The sequence below is a fragment of the Cervus canadensis genome, chromosome 21 (genome assembly GCF_019320065.1).
Source record: "Cervus canadensis isolate Bull #8, Minnesota chromosome 21, ASM1932006v1, whole genome shotgun sequence".
NCBI lineage: Eukaryota > Metazoa > Chordata > Mammalia > Artiodactyla > Cervidae > Cervus > Cervus canadensis.
This window is the reverse complement of record NC_057406.1, coordinates 18680570-18708224: the sequence shown is the minus strand read 5'-3', so window position 1 is coordinate 18708224 and position 27655 is coordinate 18680570. Positions and strand designations below refer to the sequence as shown.

At 38.8% G+C, this 27655-nt stretch overlaps 1 protein-coding gene and 1 long non-coding RNA gene across 3 annotated transcripts in view; one reads left to right on the top strand and one right to left on the bottom strand.

Moving 5' to 3' along the window:
• LOC122423800 (ovostatin homolog 2-like) overlaps nucleotides 1-18916 on the top strand; it is a 49543-nt gene extending 30627 nt beyond the window's left edge. Inside the window, exons 20-36 of one of the 2 annotated variants that reach the window (XM_043441191.1) lie at nucleotides 526-655; nucleotides 2383-2501; nucleotides 3495-3546; nucleotides 4713-4796; nucleotides 5855-6031; nucleotides 6828-6909; nucleotides 7539-7695; nucleotides 8378-8452; nucleotides 9527-9692; nucleotides 10811-11022; nucleotides 13037-13279; nucleotides 13942-14066; nucleotides 16026-16116; nucleotides 16484-16552; nucleotides 17141-17243; nucleotides 18265-18341; nucleotides 18773-18916. In XM_043441191.1, the coding sequence (XP_043297126.1) occupies nucleotides 526-655; nucleotides 2383-2501; nucleotides 3495-3546; nucleotides 4713-4796; nucleotides 5855-6031; nucleotides 6828-6909; nucleotides 7539-7695; nucleotides 8378-8452; nucleotides 9527-9692; nucleotides 10811-11022; nucleotides 13037-13279; nucleotides 13942-14066; nucleotides 16026-16116; nucleotides 16484-16552; nucleotides 17141-17243; nucleotides 18265-18317 (1938 nt within the window). In that variant the 3' untranslated portion in view covers nucleotides 18318-18341; nucleotides 18773-18916. The remainder of the gene's footprint in view (nucleotides 1-525; nucleotides 656-2382; nucleotides 2502-3494; nucleotides 3547-4712; nucleotides 4797-5854; nucleotides 6032-6827; nucleotides 6910-7538; nucleotides 7696-8377; nucleotides 8453-9526; nucleotides 9693-10810; nucleotides 11023-13036; nucleotides 13280-13941; nucleotides 14067-16025; nucleotides 16117-16483; nucleotides 16553-17140; nucleotides 17244-18264; nucleotides 18342-18772) is intronic. The other variant, XM_043441193.1, reaches the window with a different exon arrangement.
• On the bottom strand, nucleotides 19-27523 carry LOC122423801. Its single transcript, XR_006264223.1, has 4 exons — nucleotides 27429-27523; nucleotides 20942-21050; nucleotides 8407-8532; nucleotides 19-194 (listed from the first exon to the last, which is right to left on the bottom strand). It is a non-coding gene; the product is annotated as an uncharacterized LOC122423801 (long non-coding RNA).
• Nucleotides 27524-27655: the final 132 nt, after the last annotated feature.

Here is a 27655-nt window from a genome sequence, read left to right as displayed (position 1 = left end):
CAAGAGATTCCTTGAATATTGCCATATTCTTTTTATTCTCAAATACAAAATGGTACGATAGAGTCATAAGATTTTTCCTCAAACAAAAACAGTTGCTAGGGTTTCCCTGGCAGTCCAGTGGTTAAGATTTTATCTTCCAATGCACGTGAGGGTTCAACCCTAGTCGGGAAGAGAAGAGCCCACATGCTCCATGGCTAAAAAAACAAAACATAAAACAGAAGCAATATTGTAACAAATTCAATAAAGACTTTTAAAGAATGGTCCACATCAAAAAAAAAAACAAACAAACTTTGAAAAGCAAACAAAAATTTGCTTTAATTTACAGCAGTGATTTAAATACTGCTCTAAGAAAGTCATTTTATAGTATGTGTCATGCCAGATTTATCTTCTTATGAGAGGAGTCATTTGTATCATTTATTTTTGATGATATAAAACAAGTAAAGTAGAATTTTCTCAAGATTGGAGGAGGAATAGTGGCAGCAAAATATTTAGAGTGCCACTCTCATTGCATGACTGTTATTTTAGATTTTCACTCAACTGGAAGCATCTCAGGATTTTGAGGCAGATATCAGTACCCCTAAAGGCAACAGCAGTGAGATTATCCAAGCTGCAGAGAAAAAGACATATGTCTGGACTGTTACACCTAAGAAGCTGGGTAAGTAATTATGTGTCTATGCCAACCTCTCCTGAAAAAACAGTCTATTTTTATTGTCTCTGTTTCCCTTAAATCCTCTATACAGAAATAACTTTCTCCCTCACATTTGAAATTTCTGTTTTTAAAAGTTCTCATTTTTTTAGGGTCTCAATTAAAATCCTGTTTTTATAATCTAATTTCAGGTTTTGCTAATATTTGTGTGGAGCAAACCCATCCTCCATTTGTTTAAAAGCAGAATGTGATTGAAATACAATGTAAAGGCTAATTTGCATTACACATCAAGTCCACCCAAGTGAAGACCGTATTGTCACTAATGCTCCTCAGTTTCTTCACTTCTCATTTGCTTCTTCACTTGCCATCAGGAACTCATGTTACTTAAACAAAAATTGCTCCTCAATCTCAATGATTGCCAGGATTTGTAAATCTAGTAGATGTGTTATGAGACACCCAAAGCACTGAACACTCAGATGGGAGTTAAACACGGAGAAGAGTACAGTCTCAGTGCATAGATTATCTGCAATATAGAAAACTAAATTTGACAATATCTTGTTAAAAATACAAGGGAAGGGAAAAGTTAAAAAGAATCTAGTAAACAAGAATGCTAGATGTAGTAAACACATTTTCATCATTATCACTAATATCAAAAAGTAAAATTTCCTTTATTTCATATCCTCTACTCATTATATTCCTTTAGCAATAAAGAGTAATTTATGAGATCACTTTAGTCCACCTGACATTGGTCTGCATAAGACTAGTTTTCCTACTAGATTTTAAGTTTCTCAATTTCTCTAACTATACAAGGTCTTCAAAAATCTTCCACCAGCAATTGAGATAGAATACTGTACTGACTTGTATGGTTTTATGACTTTAAGTGGAGGACACCGTTCTAAGAGTGGAGTGTCAAAAATCTATCTTAAAAAAGAAACAAGACACACTAACAAAAAACAAGAACAGTGTATTGGTTATGCATAGGTATATAGGCATACAGATAATATGAAACCAAAAATATTATATTTTTTATTTCTCTAATTTTCACAAGAAAATTGGAGACCCATTTTAATTATGACCTATGATATCACTTCCCAGTGACTTCCCAGATAGCTTCCCAGATAGGGCTTCCTTGGTGGTGCTAGTGATAATGAATCCACTTGCCTAGAAAATTCCATGGACAGAGGAGCCTGGTGGGCTACAATCCATGGGGTTCACAAAGAGGTGGATGCGACTCAACTGACTTAGCATGCACGCACGCATGATGTAACAGGGAGTAAAAAACAATAGATCCCCCACTAACATTTGATTTAAATTCAGTGCCCTTTCCACTATGTCGTAGTTTACTGTTTTGGTTTGTTCAATCTTGAAAAAAGTTAGAAGGCTTAGTTTTCTGACTTTATGCCCCTTTATTGTCATATATAAACTTTAAAAGCAATCCATATCAAGGAATTTGCTCAACTGGCTTTGCAGAATATTCTCTTTTTTTCCATAAAATTTCTTAAGTTCTAGCTAGGTAAGTGAATCATTTACTTCATGTAAGGAATCTTGAAAGAGATAGAAAAGGACATCACATTATCTCCGGGCAGGAGAAAGAATGAGTTATTTTGGCCCAAGAATAAATATGATGATAAGATTCAGTTTGTCTGATTCAAGAAGTGATTTATAGACTTTTAATCATCTCCCTTCACAGAAGGGGCCAGTGGTCAATGTAATTTATATTTGGGAATGTTTTTCAGGTAAAGTGAATATCACCGTAGTTGCTGAGTCCAGGCAAAGTAGTGCTTGCTCAAAGGAAGCACCTGGGAGGCAGAATCTGAACTGGAAAGATACTGTGATCAAAAGTCTGTTGGTACAGGTAAGTACATGCAAAACTATCAAGCCCTCCACATACAAAATAGAGTACCTAATGGGCTTCCCAGGTGGTGCTAGCAGTAAAGAACCCACCTGCCAATGCAGGAGACATAAGAGACTCAGGATCCATCCCTGGGTCGGGAAGATCTCCTGCAGGAGGAAATGGCAACCCACGCCAGTGTTCTTGCCTGAAGAATCTCAATGACAGAGGAGCTTGGCGGATTACAGTCCATAGGGTCACAAGAGATGGACACGAGAAGTGACTTAGCATGCATGCAATAGGTTAAATTATAAAGGACATTCTCTGTGAAGAGGCTTAATTGCCCATAATTATAATTACTGTTGACAAACAGTGGGACATGACTGAGCAACTAACACTTTCACTATTGACACAAGACATGACATTTTAAATAAATTAAAACAGCAATAAAATTCATCCATTCTTTAATTAACACTTAACCCAGGATAGAAGAATGTAACTCATGAAACAGGCTTGGATTTTTTGTTTGCTCCTGACTCATGATACTTCCTATACACCTGATCCTCTTACCTGATCCTCTTCCCTCCCTTCCTTTAACTGACTCGCAAATCCAAGAGACAAATCTACATGCCCGTGCAGGCCTCATCATCCTCTAAAAGAATCACTGCTTGTCAGTGGCATCTCTCACCTCACCTTTCGGCATGTTCTTACTTTGCAAAACACTTTTGTTTGTCTACTGGAGAAGCTGGACAGTGCCAGGGAAGCTGAGTATGTTCCGCTAAGACACTGAAGTTACCTCTGTCCCACAGAGAACTATGGGAACACAGGGCCAAAGTGGGTGTTGGTAACATAGAGTGACTTGCAGATAGAAACAGAAGGGGACAATGAATGCATCTTCTCCAGCGACAACCATGAGCCAGCCATGCCTATGTGAGCAGACACTTGGTTGCTTTTTCTGTGTGAAAAGATGACCCAGATCCCTGACTTTATGCTTCTGTTTACTTTACTCTTTGATAGCCTGAAGGTATTGAAAACGAGATGACTCAAAGTTTCCTAATCTGTACACAAGGTAAGAGGATCTTTTCTTTTTTAACTTTTTTATTTTGTATTGGGGTATAGCCAGTTAACAACGTTGTGATAGTTTCGGGCGAACAGCGATGAGACTCAGCCATACATATACATGTATCCATTCTCCCCGAAATTCCCGTCCCATCCAGAATGCCATGTAACATTGAGCAGATTTCCATGTGCTGTAGGATTTTCTACATGGTCAAACTAGTCCTAAAGGAAATTTATCCACAGGTCTGTTTATTTCCTCTTCTTCCACTTTACTGCTATACTGAGGACCTCGGTGACTTTATTCTGAATATCCAATGGAGGATTATTTCATTTCATGCCCAGTCTTCATTGTATAATTTTAGCAAGCATAAAGGATATTTATGAGGTTATTTTTTGTTGTTCATCTATGACATCGATCTGTTTCAGCCTACTTCCTTCATCTTGTGAATTATTTGGGGGGTGGGGTGGGTGGAGCTCATCTTGCATGTGAGTGTGGCTCAGTTTTGGTCAGTGGGAAGTCAAGATTATGCCCAAACAGCACATAGTGTAAGCAGTCCATAATGTAACCTTTGCTTCTGTACTCCTGGGATGAAACAACCATGGAAAATCACTGCCCTTCAATAGCCAGTTTTATGGGCCTCATGAGTATTGCTTTATGTGGTTGATGATGATCTGATTTTTAAAAAATTCCTTATTAACATTATTTTTTGGGGGGGCCACACTGCACGTCTTGCAGGATCTTAGTCCCCAACCAGGGATCGAATCGAGTCCCAGCAGTAAAAGCACTGAGTCCTAACCACTGGTCTGCCAGGGGATTTCCTGATGACTTGATTTTAATGCCTAGTAAGAGTCTCCAAGCTTTCCCTTTCGTGTGTAATGTTCCATATGTCATAATCAGTAGTTTTTACTTTTTTTTTCATACACAAGTAGTTCAGGCACTAAACTGACAGAGCATAGAGGCCATCTCTAACTTGCAGATTTATATCCATTTTCTAAACATATTGTTATTCTAAACTAGATCAAAACCTAAAGTTCATCTCTTCAAACAAGCAACTTATAAAAGAAATAGAAATAATGAAATATATTACTTAATATGTTTGTCCCACAAACCTGCTACTATTGTTTATGAAAGAAAGCCAAACATTATTTGTTTTATTGATATTTTTTTCTTTCCAGGCACCAAAGTCTCCAGGCAGGTAGATTTGAATTTGACAAATGATGTCGTAGAAGGATCAACCAGGGCCTTTTTCACTGTTGTGGGTAAGTTGGTTAAATTTTTTGTTTCACAGTGATTTGAACATCTTAGTTGAGGTGGTCTTAAAAAAAAAAAAAAACTTAAAAGGATGGAGAGATTTTTCTTACAGTATCAGTTGGAGGGAATTATTGTTGAGGAGGACCTCCTATGTTTGTTTCTGCATGGGATCTGAAGGACTTACAGCACCGTTTTCAAATCCATGTCCCTGTGTGATGGAAAGTATACACGACCATGTGTAAGAGAGACAGCTAGTGGGAAGCTTCTGTACAGCACAGGGATTTCAGCTTGGTGCTCTGTAATGACCTAGAAAGGTGGGATGGGGGAGTGGGTGGGAGGGAGGCTCAAGAGAGAGGGGATATATGTATACATATATTAAGAGCTGATTCATGTAACACAGCTTTGTAAAGCAGTTATACTTCAATAAAAAAAAAATTTTTTTAATCTATGTCCCTAGAAGATATTTTTTCTGCTGAATGGCAATTGGTGTTTAGAAAACAAAGAATCCTATTATAGCCTGTCCATCTGAAATATTAAATATACCTTTGGAGATCAGAATAGACTTTGTTAGAAATGCTGGAAATTTCCTCAGTAAAGGAGAAAACTGCTCCAGAGAAGTCAAATTTCTTTGTCTATTATTAACATCTACATTTTGGGGGAAGAGATAGATTACATTGTACAGTTCAGAGGGTCAGCTTGTCAAAAACCAAATCAGCAAGCAATTAAGTGAACAAACACACTTTCTTAAATTCCTTCTCTCTGTGGTAATAGATTTTCCAAAACATTTTTCATACCAGAAACCTCTTTCACTTCACCCTCTTTAGAATTACTTCATGAAAACATTCTTTGTTTCCACATTTTAGACCTATTTTAAAATGTTCTTTCCTTCCACTATGCCTCTTTCACCTATTGTCATTAATGCTGAGATGCCAACTTTGACAAACAGTAAGGTGATGGACAGGGAAACCTGGCATGCTGCGATTCATGGGGTCGCAAAGAGTCAGACACGACTGAGTGACTGAACAGAACTGAACTGAACTGAACATTCTGTTTGTTGTGTTTTTAGGGGATATTCTAGGGCTTTCAATACAGAATCTGGAGAATCTTTTCCAAATGCCCTATGGAGGTGGAGAACAGAATATTGCCCTGCTAGCATCTGATACCTACATCCTAGACTATCTGAAATCTACTAAACAACTGACAGAAGAAATTAAATCTAAAGCTTTATTCTTCTTATCTAATGGTGAGAAGATTGAAATAAATTCTGCCTATAATAGATTAAATAAATTATTACTAATATCAAGATGTCATAAAGCTTGATAGCTTTAAAGCTTACGAGGTAGTCTCATGGGGAAAAAGTATATCTGAAGAACTTAGTCACTCTGAGTCCTAGCTCTATTTTGGGGTGTTTTTGTTTGTTTGTTTGGGGGCTTTTTTGGAATTCAATATCTGTATGATCATTTGGCTTCACAATTCAGATCTGTACTGTTTCACATTATGAGCTCAGGTTTGTTTTTTTTTTAATGCCTAATATTTTGCCAATAACAACTACTTTGTTAGTGGGTTTTGTAATTGTTATTAATGGTAGCTATAAACAGTTCATTTATCAACTTCTATATTTGTTTGCACAATTGCATTCCATTGAGATTAAGTGATTAGTTTTGTATTTAGAAAGATCTTGTAAATGTGATATCAAAGAAAAGTTCAGGAGTATAATTTATTTTGTTCTTTTTTTTTTTTTTCAGAAAAATAACACTTAAATAAAATAACCCCAAGAAAAAGAATTAAATAATTAGTAATATCAAACAACTATTGAGTTAGAGGTAGTCACTTGGAATATCTTACTTGTCATTAGAACCCTATAAGGTAGAAGCTATCTTTTCTCCCTATGGATGGAGAACCTGAGTTTCAGAAATTAAAATTGAAATGATCATCTAGTCATTTATGTCTGTCTAATACCAAAACATGGGGCTGTTACTACACCATTATTTTTCTTCTAACTTTCTTAAAGAATAATTTCCTACCATGTTGTATTTTAGGTTATCAGAAGCAGTTGTCTTTCAAAAACTTGGATGGTTCCTATAGCGTGTTTTGGCAGAGGAATCAGGAAGGAAGCATATGGTAAGAGATGAAAATTTTATTTTAAATAATACAAGAATGATCTGAGGAGGACTTGTGAGGGGCTGAGGGGAATTGCGTTTGGTGGGGATTTCAAAGCAACACTTTTGTGTTTCAAAGTGAATTCCTAGAGGTGAGTCAGATAAAACTAAAATATTTGATTATTCCAACTTTAAAGCAACAATGTACTAAAAGTCTCATAACAGATTGTTTAGATGTCTGGTCATTTAATGACACGCCCACCAATACTTCCACAGTTTGTGGTAAATGGCACATCTTAGTCTGCCTCTCTTAGCCCCATGTAGATTGAGGAAAGTAAAACTATAAGGCTACAAAACACCTAAGTACACCCATTCCATTCTTTCTTCATGTATGGACAGTCTGATGGATTCTATAGAAATTTGTGCGTAAACGTGCTGGAAATTACATGCTCTTACTTTCACACATTGCTATTCATAACACTTTACTGACCCAAAGGAAAGAACTGCTGTCAATCAAGACTTGTTACAGTCACTCTCAGCCAGTTTAGATCCACCCATCACCCAAAGCAATCAGTGATGATGGACCTGATGGGAAGCTGACATCATTTCTTTTTTATCTAACTTCTGTCTAACTGATGATTGGCTTTACAGGCTCAGTGCTCTTACTTTTAAGACATTTGCGGGAATGAAGAAATACGTCTTCATTGATGAACTGGTTCAAAGGGAGACCTTGATCTGGCTTGCAAGCAAACAGAAAATAGATGGTTGCTTTAAAAGTGATGGCAAGCTTTTCAACAACGCCTGGGAGGTGAGTGATTCATACAAGTAAGCTTTCCTTTCTCCTTTGCATTACCTGCCTTATCCAGCTCTTGGAAACATGAGTATACTTTTTATGACTATTACTTCTTCTGCTGCCATGACAGGCTTGTGGTGTGTAGATAAAAGCCATTATTACTGCTGCCTGCATGTTACCCTCAGCCTACACTGAATTCCTCTTGAATCTATTATTTATCTTACTGTTCTCAGTCCTTTCTTAGAACCAGTCTCCGTGAGTAGATAAACTGAAAATAGGAGAGAGGCGACTGAAAAAGAACCTAGAGAGGAAGCAGTTTATAAATTTGAAGCCAAACATTATTCATTTCTATTTATGGATGGTAAGCCAGTTTAGGAAGAGGATCTTGTTATTTATATTGTTTCAATGAAGCACTGATCCAATACCTCCTTAAATCAAGCATGAGGACCTCACTTGCTTCAGGTCAAAATGCAAATGAAATGAAGTCTGTCCTTGATAGACCTATTCTTTCCCTTTTCCTGTCCATATTTAGGTATATCACTTGGTATTCTCCATATGCTGCACCATGGTCAAAAAAAAAATATTTTCTTAATGATATTTGTCCCACTGTTTCTCTCCTATCTAGTTTCCCTTCAGAAGGATAGCTGTTCTTTTGTGCTCTGATGTCCTATATGACTCATGGTTCCTTTGTGTTTAGGTTGGAGATGAAGAGGACATTGTACTCACTGCCTACATTGTTGCTGCATTCCTTGAAGCTGGACTCAATTTCACTGTATGGGTCCCATTGTCTTTTAGTTTCAGTAAGCTGAATGCACATGAATTTGACTATCAATTTAGAGTGATTTAAAATTCCTGGATTGGGTGAAACATCAAGAGAATAATTAATTAATTACCACTCTTTAACTTTACACTCGCAAAAGTTTTTTTGATTCATGAATGCTAAGTTGCTTCAGTCATGTCCAACTCTTTGAGACCCTATAGACTATAGCCTGCTAGACTCTTCTGTCCATGGGATTTTCCAGGCAAGAATACTGGAATGGGTTGCTATTTCCTCCTCTAGGGGATTTTCCAGACCCAGGAATCAAACCCACATCTCTTAGGTCTCCTCCATTGGCAGACAGGTTCTTTATCACTAGCACCACCTTTTTGATTCATAGAAACCTTTGATGAACAGTACTGAGTTTTTCCCTAGAGAAGATATACATACGCTCACTTATACAAGTGTTTCATACCATTTTGGTTTCATACCATTTCACGCCATATATCTCCTGAAGTTCAGCTAATAATTTCAGATTAAGAACTCTTATTCCAAGTATGACTATAACCTGATATTCTGTTTATCTAACCAACTCAGTATGCAAACATTTTCAGCTTAAGTGTGGTTCATCTTGGCTGCCTCTCAATCCAAAGTTCAAATTATCCAATCGCAAAATCTATTCTTGAAATAAAATCCTAGAAATTTTCAGGGTCATTGGTATACCTCAAAAACCACCTTTAGAAATACGAGCTCCTATTTTGGGCATTAGTGTAAAATATCTTAGGTCTAAAAATAAATAATTATACTTTGCCACATAGAAAACATTCATATCATTAACTAAAATACAACCAGTCAGAAAGAGATTGCCATTTTCATGCTACTTAAACTTTTTCAAATACTGATAATCCATTAAAAATTAATTTTAATGATATCTATAAAATATAATTCACATGTACAGAAATGAACAGGTTTGCATGTAAAACATATTTCCAGGGTATATTATATACATTATAAAGAATGATTAGTTTAAACAGTCAAGCTTACAAGTATTCAAGTATCATCTTAAAATGAATTGTTCTTCTTGACTAGTTTCCTGCTCTTCGAAATGGGCTCTTTTGCTTAGAGGAAGCCTTGGCAAATGGTATCAGAAATGGCTACAACCTTGCAATTCTAGCTTATGTTTTCGCATTAGCTGGAAAAGAGGAGCAAGTGGAATTCTTACTCCGGACCCTGGATGAATCTGCTACAAAATTAGGTAAGTATTATTATTCACCTTTGCTAATGGAGAGGCTTTCAGGCAAACAATCTGCCTGAAATGCAGGAGACCAGGGTTTGATCCCTAGGGGGGGAAATCCACTGGAGGAGGAAATGGCCACCCACTCCAGTTTTCTTGCCTGGAGAATCCCATGGACAGAGGAGCCTCATGGGCTACAGTCCCTGGGGTCGCAAAGAGTCAGACACAACTGAGCAACTTTCATTTCACTTCACTTCACTTCTTTGTTAATGGAGATGACCCTGAGAATAAACTGATGAAACTGAGCAATCACATAGCAAGCCGCTCTTTTCTAGCATGTTTCTATTTCTCTTATGAAATTTCTGAGCGACCTTTAAAAGAAACAAAACATTATATATTTTCTAGTTTCCTCTTCTTCTTTTCTGCTCATTTCTTCTCAAATGAGTGAAGTAAAGAAACTCTAGTGGAGTGAATGCAGATAATAAAAACTGCTTGTGAAACTTTGGCCTTGAACTTCAGGTCAAAAACTTTGACCTTAGGAAGTTGCTATTTGAAGTTGCATCAGTTCTCTAGGGCTGCCATAATATTGAGTTGGCCAAAAAGTTCATTTGAGTTTTCCCATGAAAACCTGAACAAACTTTTTGGCCAGCCCAATGAAAACTCTGTACTGGGAGGTGGGGGTGGAGGGGGTGGTGAGTGTTAAATGACAGAAATTTATTTTCTCATAGTTCTGGAGCTAGAATTCCAAGATCAAGATGTCAGCAGGTGTGATGTCTTCTGAGGCCACTCTGCTTAGCTTGTAGATGGCCATCTTCTCTGACCATCTTCGCATGTTTTTTCCCATGTACATGCATTCCTGGTGCCCCCTTCATGAGTCCAAATTACCTCTTCTGATAAGGATATATTTGTTGTTGTTGTTTAGTTGCCAAGTGCTAAGACCCATCTAAATGGCTTCATTTTAACTTATTCACCCCTTTAAAAGCCCTATCTCCAAGTAGAGTTCCATTCTGAGGTTCTAGGGAGTAGGGCCTGAATATATGGATTTTGAGGGACACAATGAACCCATAACAGAGGTCAAGGATGACATTTGCATCTTTCTTTTCATAGGGACTGTGTGAAAATTCTTCTTTTCTTCTCAGATAATGTGATATATTGGGGAAAACTGAAGAAACTGGAGACAGAGGCATCTCCACTCTTTATTCTTCGGGCTCCTTCTGCTGAGATGGAGAAGACGTGCTATGTGCTGTTGGCTGTGATTTCCCAGAAAAACCCTGACCTGACCTACGCCAGTAAGATTGTTCAGTGGCTTGCCCAACAGATGAATTCTCACGGAGGCTTCTCCTCCCCTCAGGTGAGTGGTGTGGATCTGCTAATATAACCACAATATGTTCAATGCAAAAGTTGCCACTCTATAATACTATAGATAACATATAATATAGATATATATCATAAAAATACCAAAAGTAGGAAATACCTCCTGAGACAAGGAATATTTGCTTTTATAAATCATCTTTATTGGGATTTAGTTGCTTTATAGTGGGTTGGTTTCTGCTGTGTAATGAAGCAAATCAGATGTATGTATACATATAGCCCCCTCCCTCTTGGACCTCCCACCTACCCCCACCCCAGTCCACCCCTTTAACCCATCACAGAACACCGAGCTGATCTCCCTGTGCTCAGTTCAGTTCAGTCGCTCAGTCGTGTCCAACTCTTTGCGACTCCATGAATCGCAGCACGCCAGGCCTCCCTGTCCATCACTGACTCCTGAAGTTTACTCAAACTCGTGTCCATCGAGTCAGTGATGCCATCCAGCCATCTCATCCTCTGTCGTCCCCTTCTCCTCCCACCCCCAAGCCCTCCCAGCATCAGGGTCTTTTCCAATGAGTCAACTCTTCACATGAGGTGGACAAAGTATTGGAGTTTCAGCTTCAGCATCAGTCCCCAATGAACACCCAGGACTGATCTCCTCTAGGATGGACTGGTTGAATCTCCAAGGGACTCTCAAGAGTCTTCTCCCTGTGCTATTAGCTATCTATTTTACACATGATAGTGTATATATACTAATCCAAATCTCCTAATTCATTCCACCCCTTCTTCCCCCACCCCATGTCCACACATCCATTCTCCACATCTGTGTGTCTATTCCTGCCCTGCACATAGGTTGATCTGTACCATTTTTTGAGATACCACATTATGCATTAATATACAATATTTTTTTCTTTCTGACTTACTTCACTGTGTATGATAGTCTCTAGGTCCATCCACGTCTCTACAGGTGACCCAGTATTTAGTCAACATGCATTTATTGGACCGTTCTTGTATACCAGGAACTCTACTAGGAATTTTCTATGTACAAATGAATAAAATAAAATCCCCTCTCAGGGAATGTATGCCTGATTTGTATCTCCATTTATACAGCAGAAATAGAATGAAAGTCTAGAAAGGTTGGTTGTTATAAACACAAGAGCCCTAACAATAAGAATACTTTGGTCAAACCATTACTTCATGTCATCCAAGAAGTAATATTTCTCCCTATTTCTGTGGTCTATACATTGGAAAAATCAAATAAATGAATAGCCAAATAAATGGGTATCAAAAACAATGACTTATGTCTTTCCTTAATAGGCAAAAAAATTTAATGCAAAGAAATGCAAGTTTTATTCCCACAAGGAAAATCATTTCCTTCCTTCCTTTCTTTTTTTCAGTCTTAGTTTCTGAGTAAAACCATATGTTAGTGAATCTCCCAACATCCTTTCTGGATTCTGACTTCCCATCTTTTTTTTTTTTTTTTTTCATTTATTTTTATTAGTTGAAGGCTAATAACTCTATATGCAAACCAGAAAAAGAGACACAGATGTACAGAACAGACTTTGGGACTCTGTGGGAGAAGGCGAGGGTGGGATGTTCTGAGAGAATAGCATTGAAACAAGTATACTATCAAGGGTGAAACAGATCACCAGCCCAGGTTGGATGCATGAGACAAGTGCTTGGGGCTGGTGCACTGGGAAGACCCAGAAGGATGGGATGGGGAGGGAAGCGGGAGGGGGGATCGGGATGGGGAACACATGACTCCCCATCTTTGAAGACAGTTGAGCATAAACTGTCTATGGCAACCAAATTACATAACACCTTAATTTTCAGAAAAGATTGAGCACTGTTTCACATGGATATTATAAAATTATTTAGAAGACTTTTAGATCTAATTAAGATCTGTTAAAGAAAGTGACAACAATTACCACAAGCAAATATGTTTTTCCTGTTGTTTAGAATACTGCTTCTTGGTGTTCTATTGACATGTCAGAAATATTTCTATGGGTTGATTTAAAGTTCATGGCCACATGATGACTAATATTGCATCATAACAGAGCTTGGAATGCTGCTTGTACTGTTCTGTGCAGGATACGCCCATCTGCCTTCTTGCCATAACCCGCTACATGAATTTAATCTTCTCTGATGATCAAGTCACTGTCAGCTTAAGCAGTGAAGAATTCAACGAGATTTTCCAGGTTAACAGTGATAATCACTTATTGGTCCAACGTTCAGAACTAACAAAAGCAGGTGGACAATACACAGTAGATGTGGAAGGACAAGGTTGTGCATTTATCCAGGTAATAGAACTCTGTGAGGAAGATGGGTATTTGCCCATAAAAAAGGCAGACTATCTTTCCAGTTATGTATGAAGTGCTATTTTACTCTTGCATATTTTCATGATTACACTTTCCTCCATTGATATTTTCCACTCAACAGCTGAAAACTAAAGTTATTTTGTAAAAGTCTACTTACTCTTAAAGATAACTGGATAACTGAGAAGTTTGTTGAGGAATGTCAGTGTTTGAGGGTGTTCTGATATTTTTATTAAATTACATTGTTAAAGATTCTTGTGTCTTCTGACAATCAAATGATTACATTTAGCCTTATTCCCTGATAATGAAGTTATAAAATAAAGTGCATTAATAATGGAAATGAGGGCTTCCCTGGTGGCTTAGTGGTGAAGAATCCACCTGCTAACGCAGGATAGGCAGGGGTTTGATCCCTGGCTCAGGAAGATCCCCTGGAGAAGGAAATGGCAATCAACTCCAGTATTCTTGCCTGGGAAACCCCATGGACAGAGGAGCTCAGTAAGCTACAGTCTGTGAGGTTGCAGAGAGTCAGACACAACTTAGTGACCAACAACAGCAATAACGGAAATAAGAGAAACAATAAGTGCTTCAGTTTTTACTACAGGCTAGATGGATGGATTTTTTTCCTAACACTTTTCTATCCTTTCTAGGCTACCCTGAGGTACACTGTGCTGCTACCTAAGAAGGAATCTGGATTTTCCCTTTCCTTACAACTAGTAAAGAAAAACTCTTCGGATGTATCCCAGAGTAATTTTGACCTGACAGTAACCCTCAGGTAAGTGTCCCATTTTGATGTCAACTCTCAGGTTAGAGAGAAAGTGGTGCATCAGAAAAGAATTATCTTAAACACTAACAAAATATAGAAAAGACACTAATTTGAAAAGACACATGCACTCCAATGTTCATAGTAGCTTTATTTACAATCACCAAGACACGGAAGCAACCTAAGTGTACATCAGCAGATGAATAGATAAAGAAGCCCATAGATATACTTTGAGGTCCTTATACTAAATGAAGGGCTTCCTTAGTGGCTCAGACAGTAAAGAATCTGCCTGCAGTATGGGAGACCTAGGTTCAATCCCTGGGTTGAGAAGATCCCCTGGAGAGGGAAATGGCAACCCATTCCAGTATTCTTGCCTAGAGAATCCCCATGGACAGAGGAGCCTGGCGGGCTACAGTCTGTGGGGTTGCAAAGAGTCAGACATGTCTGAGAGACTAAGTACAAAGCACATGCTAAGTGAAATAAGTCAGACAGAGAAGGACAAACACTGTATGATATCACTTACATGTGGAATCTAAAAGATACAACAAACTAGTGAATATAAGAAAAAAGAGGTGGACTTACAGATATAAAGAACAAACTAGTGATTACCAGTGGGGAGAAGGGGGAGTGGGAATCTGGATTGGAGAGTGGGAGGCACAAACCATGGAGGGTATAAGATAGACTCAAGGATGTATTGTACAGCCCTGGGGGATATAGCCAATATTTTGTAATAACTATAAATGGAGAGTAATCTTTAAATTGTATAAAAAATATTTATACATTGATAATGTCAATAATCACATGTTGATGATGATATTTCTATAATGTGGTCAATTCATTGCTCTCTGTGCCCACATCACAATTTAGTACATCTTCAACTAAGTCAGAGCTAGAATTATGCAAATATAATCTGTGCTGTATGCAGTTTGAAAGCTTCTGCCACACTAATCCTTCAGTATGCTTCCACCTTTCTGTGTGTCAGTTTTGCACAACAGAGATACAATTTTCTTTCTAAAGACAAGCATGGGTGGGCCACGAAGAGAAAACCTGCCAACATTTATTTAATCATTAATATAACTGTACACAAAGCAAAATTTTAGATATTTTTCCGTGTAGAAAAGCAAAGTAATTCTCTTGAATTAAAATATAATTTATAGGCACTGAAGAGTTTTAGTCTTGGTTAATGCGTGGAGAAACATTGAGTAAAATTAGTTTCGGGGATTTTTCTCAGGATTTCAAAATGAAAATCTGTTGAACACTAATGCTAATAATATAATACACAGCTCTCAACTTCATGTTCCAACAATTTTATTCAAAGTTGGGGGTATAACCTAGAAGATCTCTTGGGGACATGTTGTATGATTTTGCCAACATCCTGCTTTTTAAATATGGGTCTCTTCTAAGTGTTGCACAGAATCTAAAGCTGACATAAGTATGTGTGCTATGCTCAGTCACTTCAGTCATGTCCAACTCTTTGCACCTTTGTGGACTGTAGTCCACAAGGCTCCTCCATCCCCGGGATTCTTCAGGCAAGAATACTGGAGTGGGTTGCCATACCCTTCTCTAGTTGATCTTCCTGACCCAAGGATGGAATCTGTGTCCCTTGTTTCTCCAGCATTACAGGCATATTTTTACCCACTGAGCCACCATATGTGTAATATAAGTTTAAAAGTTTTGTCCATAAGTTCTGACTTTAAAGCCTCAAGTAAGCTTAAAAGCAGGATTTGGGGATATTAAGTCCATTCATTCTTTACTCCAATTTATGTTGCTTTGAATCATCTCAGCCACGATCACTCTAATTGTGCTTGTTTCCAGATGTGTGAGAATGACTATCTTCAGATGTTTATTCTCCAGCTTTTGCCTCTCCTCCAGGCTTCGAGCCAATTGGCATCAATGTACTCATATCCTTGCCATAAGGTTAAGTCACTTCTAAAATGATGTCTAAGTTAGTGTTTTGTTTTTAAATTTCAGGTATACGGGAACTCGCAATAACTCCAACATGGTCCTTGTTGATGTAAAAATGTTATCAGGATTTACTCCAGTCATGTCATCCATTGAAGAGGTAAGTAAGAGAAGCCCAGTCTTTCGACCTCCAAAAAGCAGTAGTGTGTTGATGAAACAGTTGGTTAGCAAAGCCAAGCTGTGTAATTCTTCACTTAAACAAACATTCACAGTTCACACTCATATTTTTGCTAAAACAGTGGTGGAATGGATTCTTGATTTATAGCAATTAGAAGTCATTATTTCCAATAGTTTGTAACTTATTTTTTAAATTTAGTTCTAACTTGTGTTTATGAAAACATCATGGCACAAGGGAATGAATGTTCCATAAAATAACTTCTTGTTACTGCTTAGAGAAAAAGCATGGAACATTCAGTTCTGAAATGATGCTCTTTCATATTTATCCCTGCCTGCCAATTTCCTTAAAGCTTGAAAACAATGGCCAAGTAATGAAGAGTGAATTCAAGAATGACCATGTTCTTTTCTACCTGGAAAATGTAAGTTGACAATAATTTTTTTCTCCGCGGCTTTCTTTTTCTTCTAAGAGTAACTGGATGCTTCGATTTCTCATAAATATACATGATAGGGTTTGTCAAAACTATGTGAGATGTTAAATGTGATCAGTGTTCTTCCACCCCACTAATTGTTTTTTCCCTCTTAAATACTATGCTATTTCGTATATGCCTTGGCTAACTGGATGATTCTCAAGTTTAGAAGAATCACTTCCCAATTCTTTTATTCCTCACAGCATCTAACATAGTCTGGTCAAAGATGTACAATTCTTTTACAATTTGACTTGAACTCCAGCAGAGGCTGGCACGAGTTTCAGACTCATCCTTTCTATGTATACATCATTAACGTCCACACAAATGCCTACATTTTTCTAACATTTTCAACTTTCTTGTACCTCAATATAATTGGTGAAACAACATTTGGCACAATTTAATGTTACTTAATTCATTATTTTGTCATTATGTAAGATCATGACACCCTGGATTTATCATAAACTTCTGGAAATAATTTGCTCTGTGGTTTTCCTTTTTTGCAGGGCTGCTCTGGTGTATTTATAATCTGTATCTTTATAGGTTTCAGGTACAGCAAAGAGTTTCACCTTCTCTGTTGAGCAAATCAACCACGTGGCAAACATTCAGCCAGCCCCAGTCATGGTCTACGATTATTATGAAAAAGGTAGGTAGGCAACAACCATGCTTTAAAACTACTGGAAGTTACATCTGTATCTAGGATTCCCTGAACTACTTAATTTTTGAAAATCATCCTTGGTCTTCAATATCTGGGTTTACTTTACATATTGTTTTTTTTTACTCCATTATATATACATATATTATATATTAATGTAATTTTTATATATTTATATATGTATCTATATTTGTATATGTATTTATTTATATTATTTATAAATATTTATATATTTTTATATATACTTACATATATATACAAACTTCTGACTGGGCCTTTTTCTATTTGCCAGAATTTTTCAACACCTAGAATCCTTTTGATATAATGAGAAGGCACTCCCTTTAATTTGAAATACAAACCAGCTAAGCTTCCAGGTCTTGTTGCTGTTGTTTTTGTTGTTAATGGCTGAAACTTACCATTTCATGATACATCTATGGACTTTAATTTGAGAGGAAGAGTGAGAAATATTCTGAAATGTTATAGGCAAATCTTGATTAGGTTTCAAAGCAGTTACTAATGCTATTCAGAAGATTTTTTTAAAATGTTCCCTGGAAGGTTAGTGCTATTAATTTCTTGTTGAATGTCATGAGAAGTTTGTCAACCAGTCTTTGGGGATTTTTGGTGGGGTTTTTTGTCATTCTTTTGTTTTTTGGCTGTGCTGGGTCTTCATGGCAGGACGCAGACTCAGTAGCCCTACAGCATGTGGGATCCTGGTTCCCCCACCAGGGATCAATCTTGCGTCCTCTGCATTTGAAGGTAGATCCTTAACCACTGGATCACAAGGAAACCCCTGTAAAGCAGTCTTTGAATTCTGACTCTGTCATTCACTAATTGAATGTACTTTGTCAAGTGCCTTAAACTTTGATATGATGTTCCTGGATTTAGAAAATAGAAGGAATTGACTTTCTTGAAAGATTACTGGAAGTGTTAGACCTAGTGTGATTATATTGTCTGACATCATCTGGTTATAGAAAGTTGGAGATATAATAAGGATGAACTTTCTATTTTCCAGATGAATATGCCCTTGCTTCTTACAATATCAACAGTGTTTCTGTTTCTCAGTGAGACAAAACAAAATACACAAAAAAGGTAAGGAAATCATATGCATCATGAGTTATTAAAAACACATCTGGTGAGAAAATGAAAACCTAAGAAGATAAAACAATAGATGAAGCAAAAAGAAGTCTCTGGTGCTTCACACGGTCTGTACAATTATGTACATTAGGTAAGTACTCTGATAGGACAGCATTAAGATTTTTATTAATGTCTTTAAAATAACTTTAAGGAATTCGAAACTATATATGTGCTTTTCATAAATGTTTCATTTTAAAAAACTCTTGTGTTTGTTTTATGAGTTGATATGTTATTAATATGTATGTACATATTTTATACACATTATGTGTATGCTAATGTGAATTTGTACATGTCTGTAAATATGTATTTGTTTACCCACCTCTATGTTTGTATTTATATGTATATACACACATTTATTAATTGTTTGAACTGTTTTTAAATCCCAGGTAGAAAACAATTTACTTTGAATGAACTTATTCTCCTGTCTCAAACCTGGAAGAAATCCATGAACCACCTCACATTCTGAATAGAGTTCACTCTGCTATGAGTTCTTATCACAGTTTGTTTCATTAAATGCTGTGATTTTTGCATCCAAGTCTCTGATTTTCTTTTTTTCATTACATCATTCATAATTTTCATCCTAGAAAACTCAAGGTTTTGTTTGATACCAATGCTAACAATTTTGCTTTACTGTTGTCAATTCTGAATTCAAGTTTCTAGACAGAATTCAGGGTACTAAATATAAAATCTTCCAGCATCCAGAGAAAGCGAGAGCCCAGATTCCCGGAGGGGTAGAGGAGGAGACCATGCTTAAGAGGACTTCATGTGAGCTTCATGATATAAAAAGAAACACAGAAGACATAAAACACTCTTCCCAATAAAATAACAAAGCATGTGTGGAGGGGAGAGTATACTTAGTCACAAATTGAACTGATGGATTTATTGAATTCACACATATGATCAAGAGGGTAATCCAAGGACAGTTTATTTCTCTAAAAATTATTTTATTGGTCTGAGCTTATCACTTACTCCGGAAAAGCAATACTCATTGTCTACCCTTTGCCTAACACTATGGTTGAAGCAATGAGTTAATACTGAGAAGATGAAGGTGGGGCAAAATGGGAGGAAAGAGGGGTGGAAATCAATTCATTTCTCTACCGATTTCAATGCAGGCCCTGACTCTGCTGTGACTCTGTTACAGACAGGAAGGAGCTAGAGATAAATTCTCCAGTTGTGGAGTTCAAAATATTGGAAACAAAGTGTCCCAGGGTCTATCAGTATTCAACAAATTAATAATAGAGTGACAGTAAAAGATGGTTAGGCTTATTTATTTTATACTCTCTCTGCCCAATGTACCCCCAAAATAGTACCTAAGCTACAACTGGGCCCTTAATAAATGTTTATTTATTGAATCATCCTAGATAAACTGCTTCTGTCAGCCCATACGAAAGCTTTCACTGTTAAGAATTCCTTTATACCTAGTTTACCAAAACATCGTATGTCACATATGTAGATAATCAGTACTCATATTTTTTTTTTAATTTTTGTACTCATTTAAACACACACACCCCAGAATCTATACATATTATATTCAAGGATTCCATTCAAGGACTTGGACCAGGGTTGCAATGGTGAAGATAGAAGTTATCAAGTTCCAGGTATATTTTGAAGGTAAAATCAGTAGAATTTCCTGATGGATTAGATACAAGGAATGAGGAAATGGGGACTTTCTGGGTGATGCCAGTGGTAAAGAACCCGCTTGCTAATGCAGGAGACTTTAGAGACATGGGTTTGATCCTCAAGTTGGGTAGATCCCCTGGAGGAGGGCATGGCAACCCACTCCAGTATTCTTGCTTGGAGAATCCCATGGACAGAGGAACCTGGCAGGCTATAGTCCATAGGGTGGCAAAGAGTTGGACACAGAGATTATTCCCATGCTTATCAGTTGAGCTACTGAAAAATAGATTCCCTGAGCTGCTGCAAGCTTGAATAGGAAAGTAGGAATTTGTCTTTGGATGTAGGGAGTTTGTGATTTTATACACTCAAACGGAGAGAGTAGGTTGGAAGTTGACCAACAACAACAACAAAATTGTTGGAAATTTGAGAGAGAGCTCAGGGTTAAAAAAATAAATAAATAAATGTGGGCGATGTTAGCACACAGATCATGGATGGGAGGAGCTCACTCAGGCAGTGAGTCTGTATGGAGAGGAAAACAAAGGACTTTACTGTGAGGCATTCAAATATTAAAACACAAGGCAGGAGCAGGTTGAGGAAGAATGAATAAAGGAGACTACGAAGGAGAAACCAGAGGAATAAAATGAAAACTCTGGCCTCAGGGTACTTTTGGATGGAGCATAATGGTTTAAGCCAATCACATTACCACAGTCTCCTCTGACAGTGACTGGTTTTCGCAGGTCAGGTTCCCTGGAACGCAAACCCTGGATGGAGATATGTGTGTAAGGCATTTATTGGGGACAACTTTGAAGATCAACACCTGTACAGGGTAAAGGATCAGGATTGTACAGACGGAAGACTTGAGCTGCAATGGGTCGCAATAAAAGTTTGAGCCCATACTGAGCTTTATTGCTGGGGTGGTCGTTTAGAGCGTCTCCTACTTTAAGGCAAGGGACTTCCAAGTGGTGTAAAGGAATCCAGTAAAGAATTCACCTGCCGATGCAGGAGACGCAGGAGATCCAGGTTCAATCCCTAGGTCTGTAATATCCCCTGGAAAGGAAATGGCAACCCTCTTCAGTATTCTTGCCTGGAAAACTCCATGGACAGTGGAGCCTGGTGGGCTACAGTCCATGGGGCTGCAAAGAGTTAGACATGACTGAGCAACTGAGCAGGCACATGCACATTAAGGCAAGGGAGCCAAGTCTTTATATCATCCTGGATAAATAAGAGACAATAAAAACAAACAGTTATTTACATACTTCCTTATGATCTCAATTAACTTTCCACATAAGTATCATATGCTCAGTCCATGGGGTCGACTCTTTGCGACCCCATGGACTGTATTTATACCATCACAGCAACCATTACTGAATACAGAGATGCCTCTAAGGAAGAGGAGGAAGAAGAGGGGAGTTGTGTAAAAAGTCTTTCTGATATTCAGGGAAATTCTCAGTGCTGAATTCATCCAAGAACTAACAGCCACCAAGATTCCCAGCAGTTAGGGTTATGAGTACTTCAGCCATGAAGTAGAATTTCTAAGGAACACACCTCCGATTACTATACTTTGATCTAACAATAAGAAATTGAAATTGAATCTGACTAAGGACCTATACAGGGGTGTCTCCTGATACAGCAACCAGAGTGATTTTGCTCTGGTAGAGAAGAGAGAAGCAGACAGAGAGAGAAAGAGAAAGGAAAAAGAAATAAAGAGATTCAGGAGCAGAAAATTTTGTTTTTTACTGACTCCTTTCTTCCCCAGATTGGGATATTATTGGGAAGAAATAATTTTTGGTACTTTAGGAGTCAAACTGTGGCCAAAAAGGAAAATAATACTGATATACCTAAGAAGTAAAGCAGAAACAATGGAAGAAACTTCTTGATGGCATCAGTGAGCTGTTGAATTAATGCTGGTACCATGTTCCTCAGAATTTGTGCCAAAAGAGATAATAAATGTTTGGTATTTTAAAATCTCTGCTAGTAAGACATTCTTTTACTTGCCACTGATAAAGTTTTCCTGATCATTCATTTTTTCCCCAATTCTTTGCCTCTGTTTTCCTGTCTTATCTTCATATAGAACCTGTGATGACTTTTTTAAAAGTCCCTTCTGATTACTAATCCCAGGAAAATCATTTGGAAGGGTCAGTATAGGTGCCTGGCTGACATGAAACATCCAGTGCTCACAGTAATGGTCTCCGTGAGTAGGACTTTGAAGGTCTGTGGCGGGGGGGTGGGGGGGGGGGGTGTGTGTGCAATATTTAGTCTTAAAAGGGACCTATCCAATGTTTTCCACATGTCAGGCACTGTGCTAATCAATTTAAATATACTAATTGACTCACTGGAAAAGATTCTGATAATAGGAAAGATTGAGGGCAAGAGGAGAAGGGGGTGACAGAGGATGAGATGGTTGGATGGCATCACTTGACTCAATGGACATGAGTTTGAGCAAACTCAGGGAGTTGGTGATGGACAGGGAAGCCTGGTGTGCTGTAGTTCATGGGGTCAAAAAGAGTTGGACACAACTTAGCAACAGAACAACAGCAATGTAATTCCCACAGTTTGGTTCAGTTCAGTCACTCAGTTGTGTCTGATTCTTTTCGACCCCGTGGATTGCAGCACGCCAGGTTTCCCTGTCCATCACCAACTCCCTAAGTTTGCTCAAACTCATGTCCATTGAGTCAGTGATGCCATCCAACCATCTCAGCCTAGTTGTCCCCTTCTCCTCTTGCCTTCAATCTTTCCCAGCATGAGGGTCTTTTCCAATGAGTGAGTTCTTCGCATCAGATGGCCAAAGTATTGGAGTTTCAGCTTCAACATCAGTCCTTCCAATGAACATTTAGGAGTGATTTCCTATAGGATGGACTAGTTGGATCTCCTCGCTGTCCAGGGGACTCTCAAGAGTCTTCTCCAACACTAGAATTCAAAAGCATCAATTCTTTGGTGCTCAGCTTTCTTTATAATCCAACTCTCACATTCATACATGACTAATGGAAAAACCATAGCCTTGACTAGATGGACCTTTGTTGACAAAGTAATGTCTCTGCTTTTTAATATGCTGTCTAGATTGGTCATAACTTTTCTTCCAAGGAGTAAGTGTCTTTTCATTTTATGGTTGCAATCACCATCTGCAGTGATTTGGGAGCCCCAAAAAATAAAGTCTGCCACTGTTTCCACTGTTTACCCATCTATTTGCCATGAAGTGATGGGACCAGATGCCATGATCTTAGTTTTCTGAATGTTGAGGTTTAAGCTAGCTTTTTCACTCTCCTCTTTCACTTTCATCAAGAGGCTTTTTAGTTCTTCTTCACTTTCTGCCATAAGAGTGGTGTCATCTGCATATCTGAGGTTATTGATAGTTCTCCCAGCAATACTGATTCCAACTAGTGTTTCATCCAGCCCAACATTTCTCATGATGTATTCTGCATATAAGCTAAATAAGCAGGGTGACAATATACAGCCTTGACATACTCCCTTTCCTATTTGGAACCAGCGTGTTGTTCCATGTCCAGTTCTAACTGTTTCTTCCTGACCTGCACACAGATTTCTCAAGAGGCAAGTCAGGTGGTCTGGTATTCCTGTCTCCTGAAGAATTTGCCACACTTTATTGTGATCCACAGAGTCAAAGGCTTTGGCATAGTCAATAAAGCAGAAATAGATGTTTTTCTGGAACTCTCTTGCTTTATCGATGATCCAGTGGATGTTGGCAATTTGATCTCTGGTTCCTCTGCCTTTTCTAAATCCAGCTTGAACATCTGGAAGTTCACAGTTCACATATTGATGAAGCCTGGCTTGAAATTTTTTCAGCAGTACTTTGCTAGCGTGTGAGATGAGTGCAATTGTGCGGTAGTCTGAGCATTCTTTGGCATTGCCTTTCTTTGGGATTGGAATGAAAACTGACCTTTTCCAGTCCTGTGGCCACTGCTGAGGTTTCCCAATTTGCTGGCATATTGAGTGCCACACTTTCGCAGCATCATTTTTTAGGATTTTAAATAGCTCAACTGGTATTCCATCACCTCCACTAGCTTTGTTCATAGTGATGCTTCCTAAGGCCCACTTGACTTCACATTCCAGGATGTCTGGCTCTAGGTGAGTGATCACACCATCGTGATTATCTGGGTCGTGAAGATTTTTCTTGTACAGTTCTTCTGTGTATTCCTTCCACCTCTTCTTAATATCTTCAGCTTCTGTTAGGCCCACACCATTTCTGTCCTTTATTGAGCCCATCTTTGCATGAAGTGTTCCCTTGGTATCTCTAATTTTCTTGAGGAGATCTCTAGTCTTTCCCATTCTATTGTTTTCCTCTATTTCTTTGCACTGATCACTGAGGAAGGCTTTCTTATCTCTCCTTGCTATTCTTTGGAACTCTGCATTCAAATGGGTAAATCTTTCCTTTTGTCCTTTGCTTTTCACTTCTCTTCTTTTCACAGCTATTTGTAAAGCCTCCTCAGACAGTCATGCTGGTTATTTACATTCCTTTTTTTTGGAGATGGTCTTGCTCCCTGTCTCCTGTACAATGTCAAGAACCTCCATCCATAGTTCATCAGGCACTCTCTATCAGATCTAGTCCATTAAATCTATTTCTCACTTCCACTGTATAATTGTAAGGGATTTTATTTAGGTTCTATTTGAATGGTCTAGTGGTTTTCTCTACTTTCTTCAATTTAAGTCTGAATTTGGCAATAAGGAGTTCATGATCTGAGCTATAGTCTGCTCCCGATCTTGTTTTTGCTGACTATATAGAGCGTCTCCATCTTTGACTGCAAAGAATATAATCAATCTGATTTTGGTGCTGACCATCTGGTGATGTCCATGTGTAGAGTCTTATCTTGTGTTGTTGGAAGAGGGTGTTTGCTATGACCAGTGCGTTCTCTTGGCAGAACTCTATTAGACTTTGCCCTGCTTCATTCTGTACTCCGAGGCCAAATTTGCCTGTTACTCCAGGTACTTCTTGACTTCCTACTTTTGCTTTCCAGGCCCATATAATGAAAAGGACATCTTTTCTGGGTGTTAATTCTAGGTCTTCATAGAACCATTCAACTTCAGTTTCTTCAGCATTACTGGTCGGAGCATAGACTTGGATAACTGTGATATCGAATGGTTTGCCTCGGAAACGAACAGAGATCATTCTGTTGTTTTTGAGATTGCATCCAAGTACTGCATTTTGACTCTTTCATTGACTGTGATGGCTATTCCATTTCTTCTAAGGGATTCTTGCCCACAATAGTAGATATAATGGTCATCAGAATTAAATTCACCCATTCCAGTCCATTTCAGTTCGCTGATTCCAAAAAGGTCGACGTTCACTCTTGCCATCTCCTGTTTGACCACTTCCAATTTGCCTGATTCATGTATCTAACATTCCAGGTTCCTATGCAATATTGCTCTTTACAGCATCGGACTTTGCTTCCATCACTAGTCACATCCACAACTGGGTGTTGTTTTTGCTTTGGCTCCATCTCTCCATTCTTTCTTGAGTTATTTCTCCACTGATCTCCAGTAGCATATTGGGCACCTACCGACCTCGGGAGTTCATCTTTCAGTGTCCTATCTTTTGCCTTTTCATACTGTTCATGGGGTTCTCAAGGCAAGAATACTGAAGTGGTTTGCCATTCCCTTCTCCAGTGGACCACGCTTTGTCAGACCTCTCCACCATGACCCATCTGTCTTGGGTTGCCCTACACGGCATGGCTCACAGTTTCATTGAGTTAGACAAGGCTGTGGTCCATGTGATTAGATTGGTTAGTTTTCTGTGATGGTGGTTTTCAGTTTATCTGCCCTCTGATGGTGGAGAAGGCAATAGCACCCCACTCCAGTACTCTTGCCTGGAAATTCCATCGATGGTGGAGCCTGGTAGACTGCGGTCCATGGGGTCGCTAAGAGTCAGACACGATTGAAGTGACTTAGCAGCAGCAGCAGCCCTCTGATGAAGAAGGATAAGAGGCATATGAAAGCTTCCTGATGGGATAGACTGACTGAGGAGGAAACTGGGTCTTGTTCTGATGGGTGGGGCCATGCTCAGTAAATCTTTAATCCAATTTTCTGTTTATGGGTGGAGCTGTGTTCCCTCCCTGCTATTTACCTGGTGCCAAACTATGGTCGAGGTAATGAAGATAGTGGTGACCTGTCTCAAAAGAACCCAGGCATGTACTGCTACACTCCGTGCCCCCAACCCTGCAGCAGGCCATCACCGACCTACGCCTTCGCCAGAGACTCCCAGACACCCACAGGCAAGTCTCCGGTGGGGTCACTGATCCTTTCTCCTGGGTCCTGGTGCACAAGGTTCTGTTGTGCCCCCCAAGAGTCTGTTTCCCAGTCCCATGTAAGTTCTGGCAGCTCTACAGTGGGGTTAATGGTGACCTCTTCCAAGAGGATTTATGCCATACCCACACCCAGAAGCCCTGTCCCTGCAGCAGACCACTGCCAACCCGTACCTCCACCGGAGATGCTCAAACACAATTCTGACTCTGTCTCTGTGTAGTCCTGAGTCCTGGTGCACACAAGGTTTGCTTGAGCCTTCTGAGTGTCTCTGGTGGAGCCGAGGTTTGATTCTAAACGTGAATTTGCCCTTTCTACCATCTTGCTGGGGCTTCTCCTTTGCTCTTGGATGTGGGGTAGCTCCTCGCAGCTGCTCCAGCACTTACCATCTTACTGGGGCTTTTCCGACCTTGGACGTGGGGTATCTCCTCTCTGCCGCTTGCCGCTCCAGTGCTGCCTAATTCCCACAATAACCTTATAAATCATTGCCGTTATAATTATTCCCATTCATAGACAAAGAAAGAGAAGCACTGGGAATTTCAGTGACTCATCAGAGGCTATTTGTCTGTAAGTCATAGAAGCAGAATCTGAACACGGGCTGTGAGTTTCTCCCCAGGAAAAGGAAAGAAAATTCTACATACAAACATGTAGCACATGAAACCCCATTCTTAATATAATGATATTTAAAGTACTGGGTGAGTAAATGTAGTTTCTTTTTGACAACAACAAAATTAACACTTTTTTTCCTTTTATTTTCTGAGGGAAAGCTTTCCTTTTTAAAATATTTGTTTGGCTGCCCTGGGTCTTCATTGCTGCATGTCAAATCTAGTTCCCCAACCAGGGATCGAAACTGTGCCCCGTGCTTCGGTCTCTCGGAGTCTTAGCCACTGGATGCAAAGGGGCTGCACGGCTGCTCCCATTTCCCTGCAGGATCCGTTGGTTCCCAGACTCACTTTGCCTAAAAGAAAGTCCACCTCTCAAGGCAAAAAGAGTCTGGAAAATTTTATGACTTGCCAAAACCAAAACAAGTTGACAGAAACCTTATTATTTGAGGTAACGGTAATTCCAAAGAGAACACTGCAAGCTTGCTCCCCCTCAGCCCCACCCCAGTGCATAATCCTGTAGCATTCACACAAAGACGGGTTTGAAGGGAGAAGACAGAGGTGCCTTGCTTACCATCTGCTGCAGGACGTGACTGCCTGTGGGGTTGTGGGTAGAATTCTCATCAAGAACATGTTCTGAGGAAGGAACAAGTTCTCATTCAAGACACAAGTCATGATAGATTCCTGGCACATTTTCCCTTTGCCCTAAGCCTTTATCTAACAGGAAATAATTGCATAACACTGAATATTGTGCAAAGCAATGTCACTATCATCAAAGTGATTATCATCAAAGATTGTGAA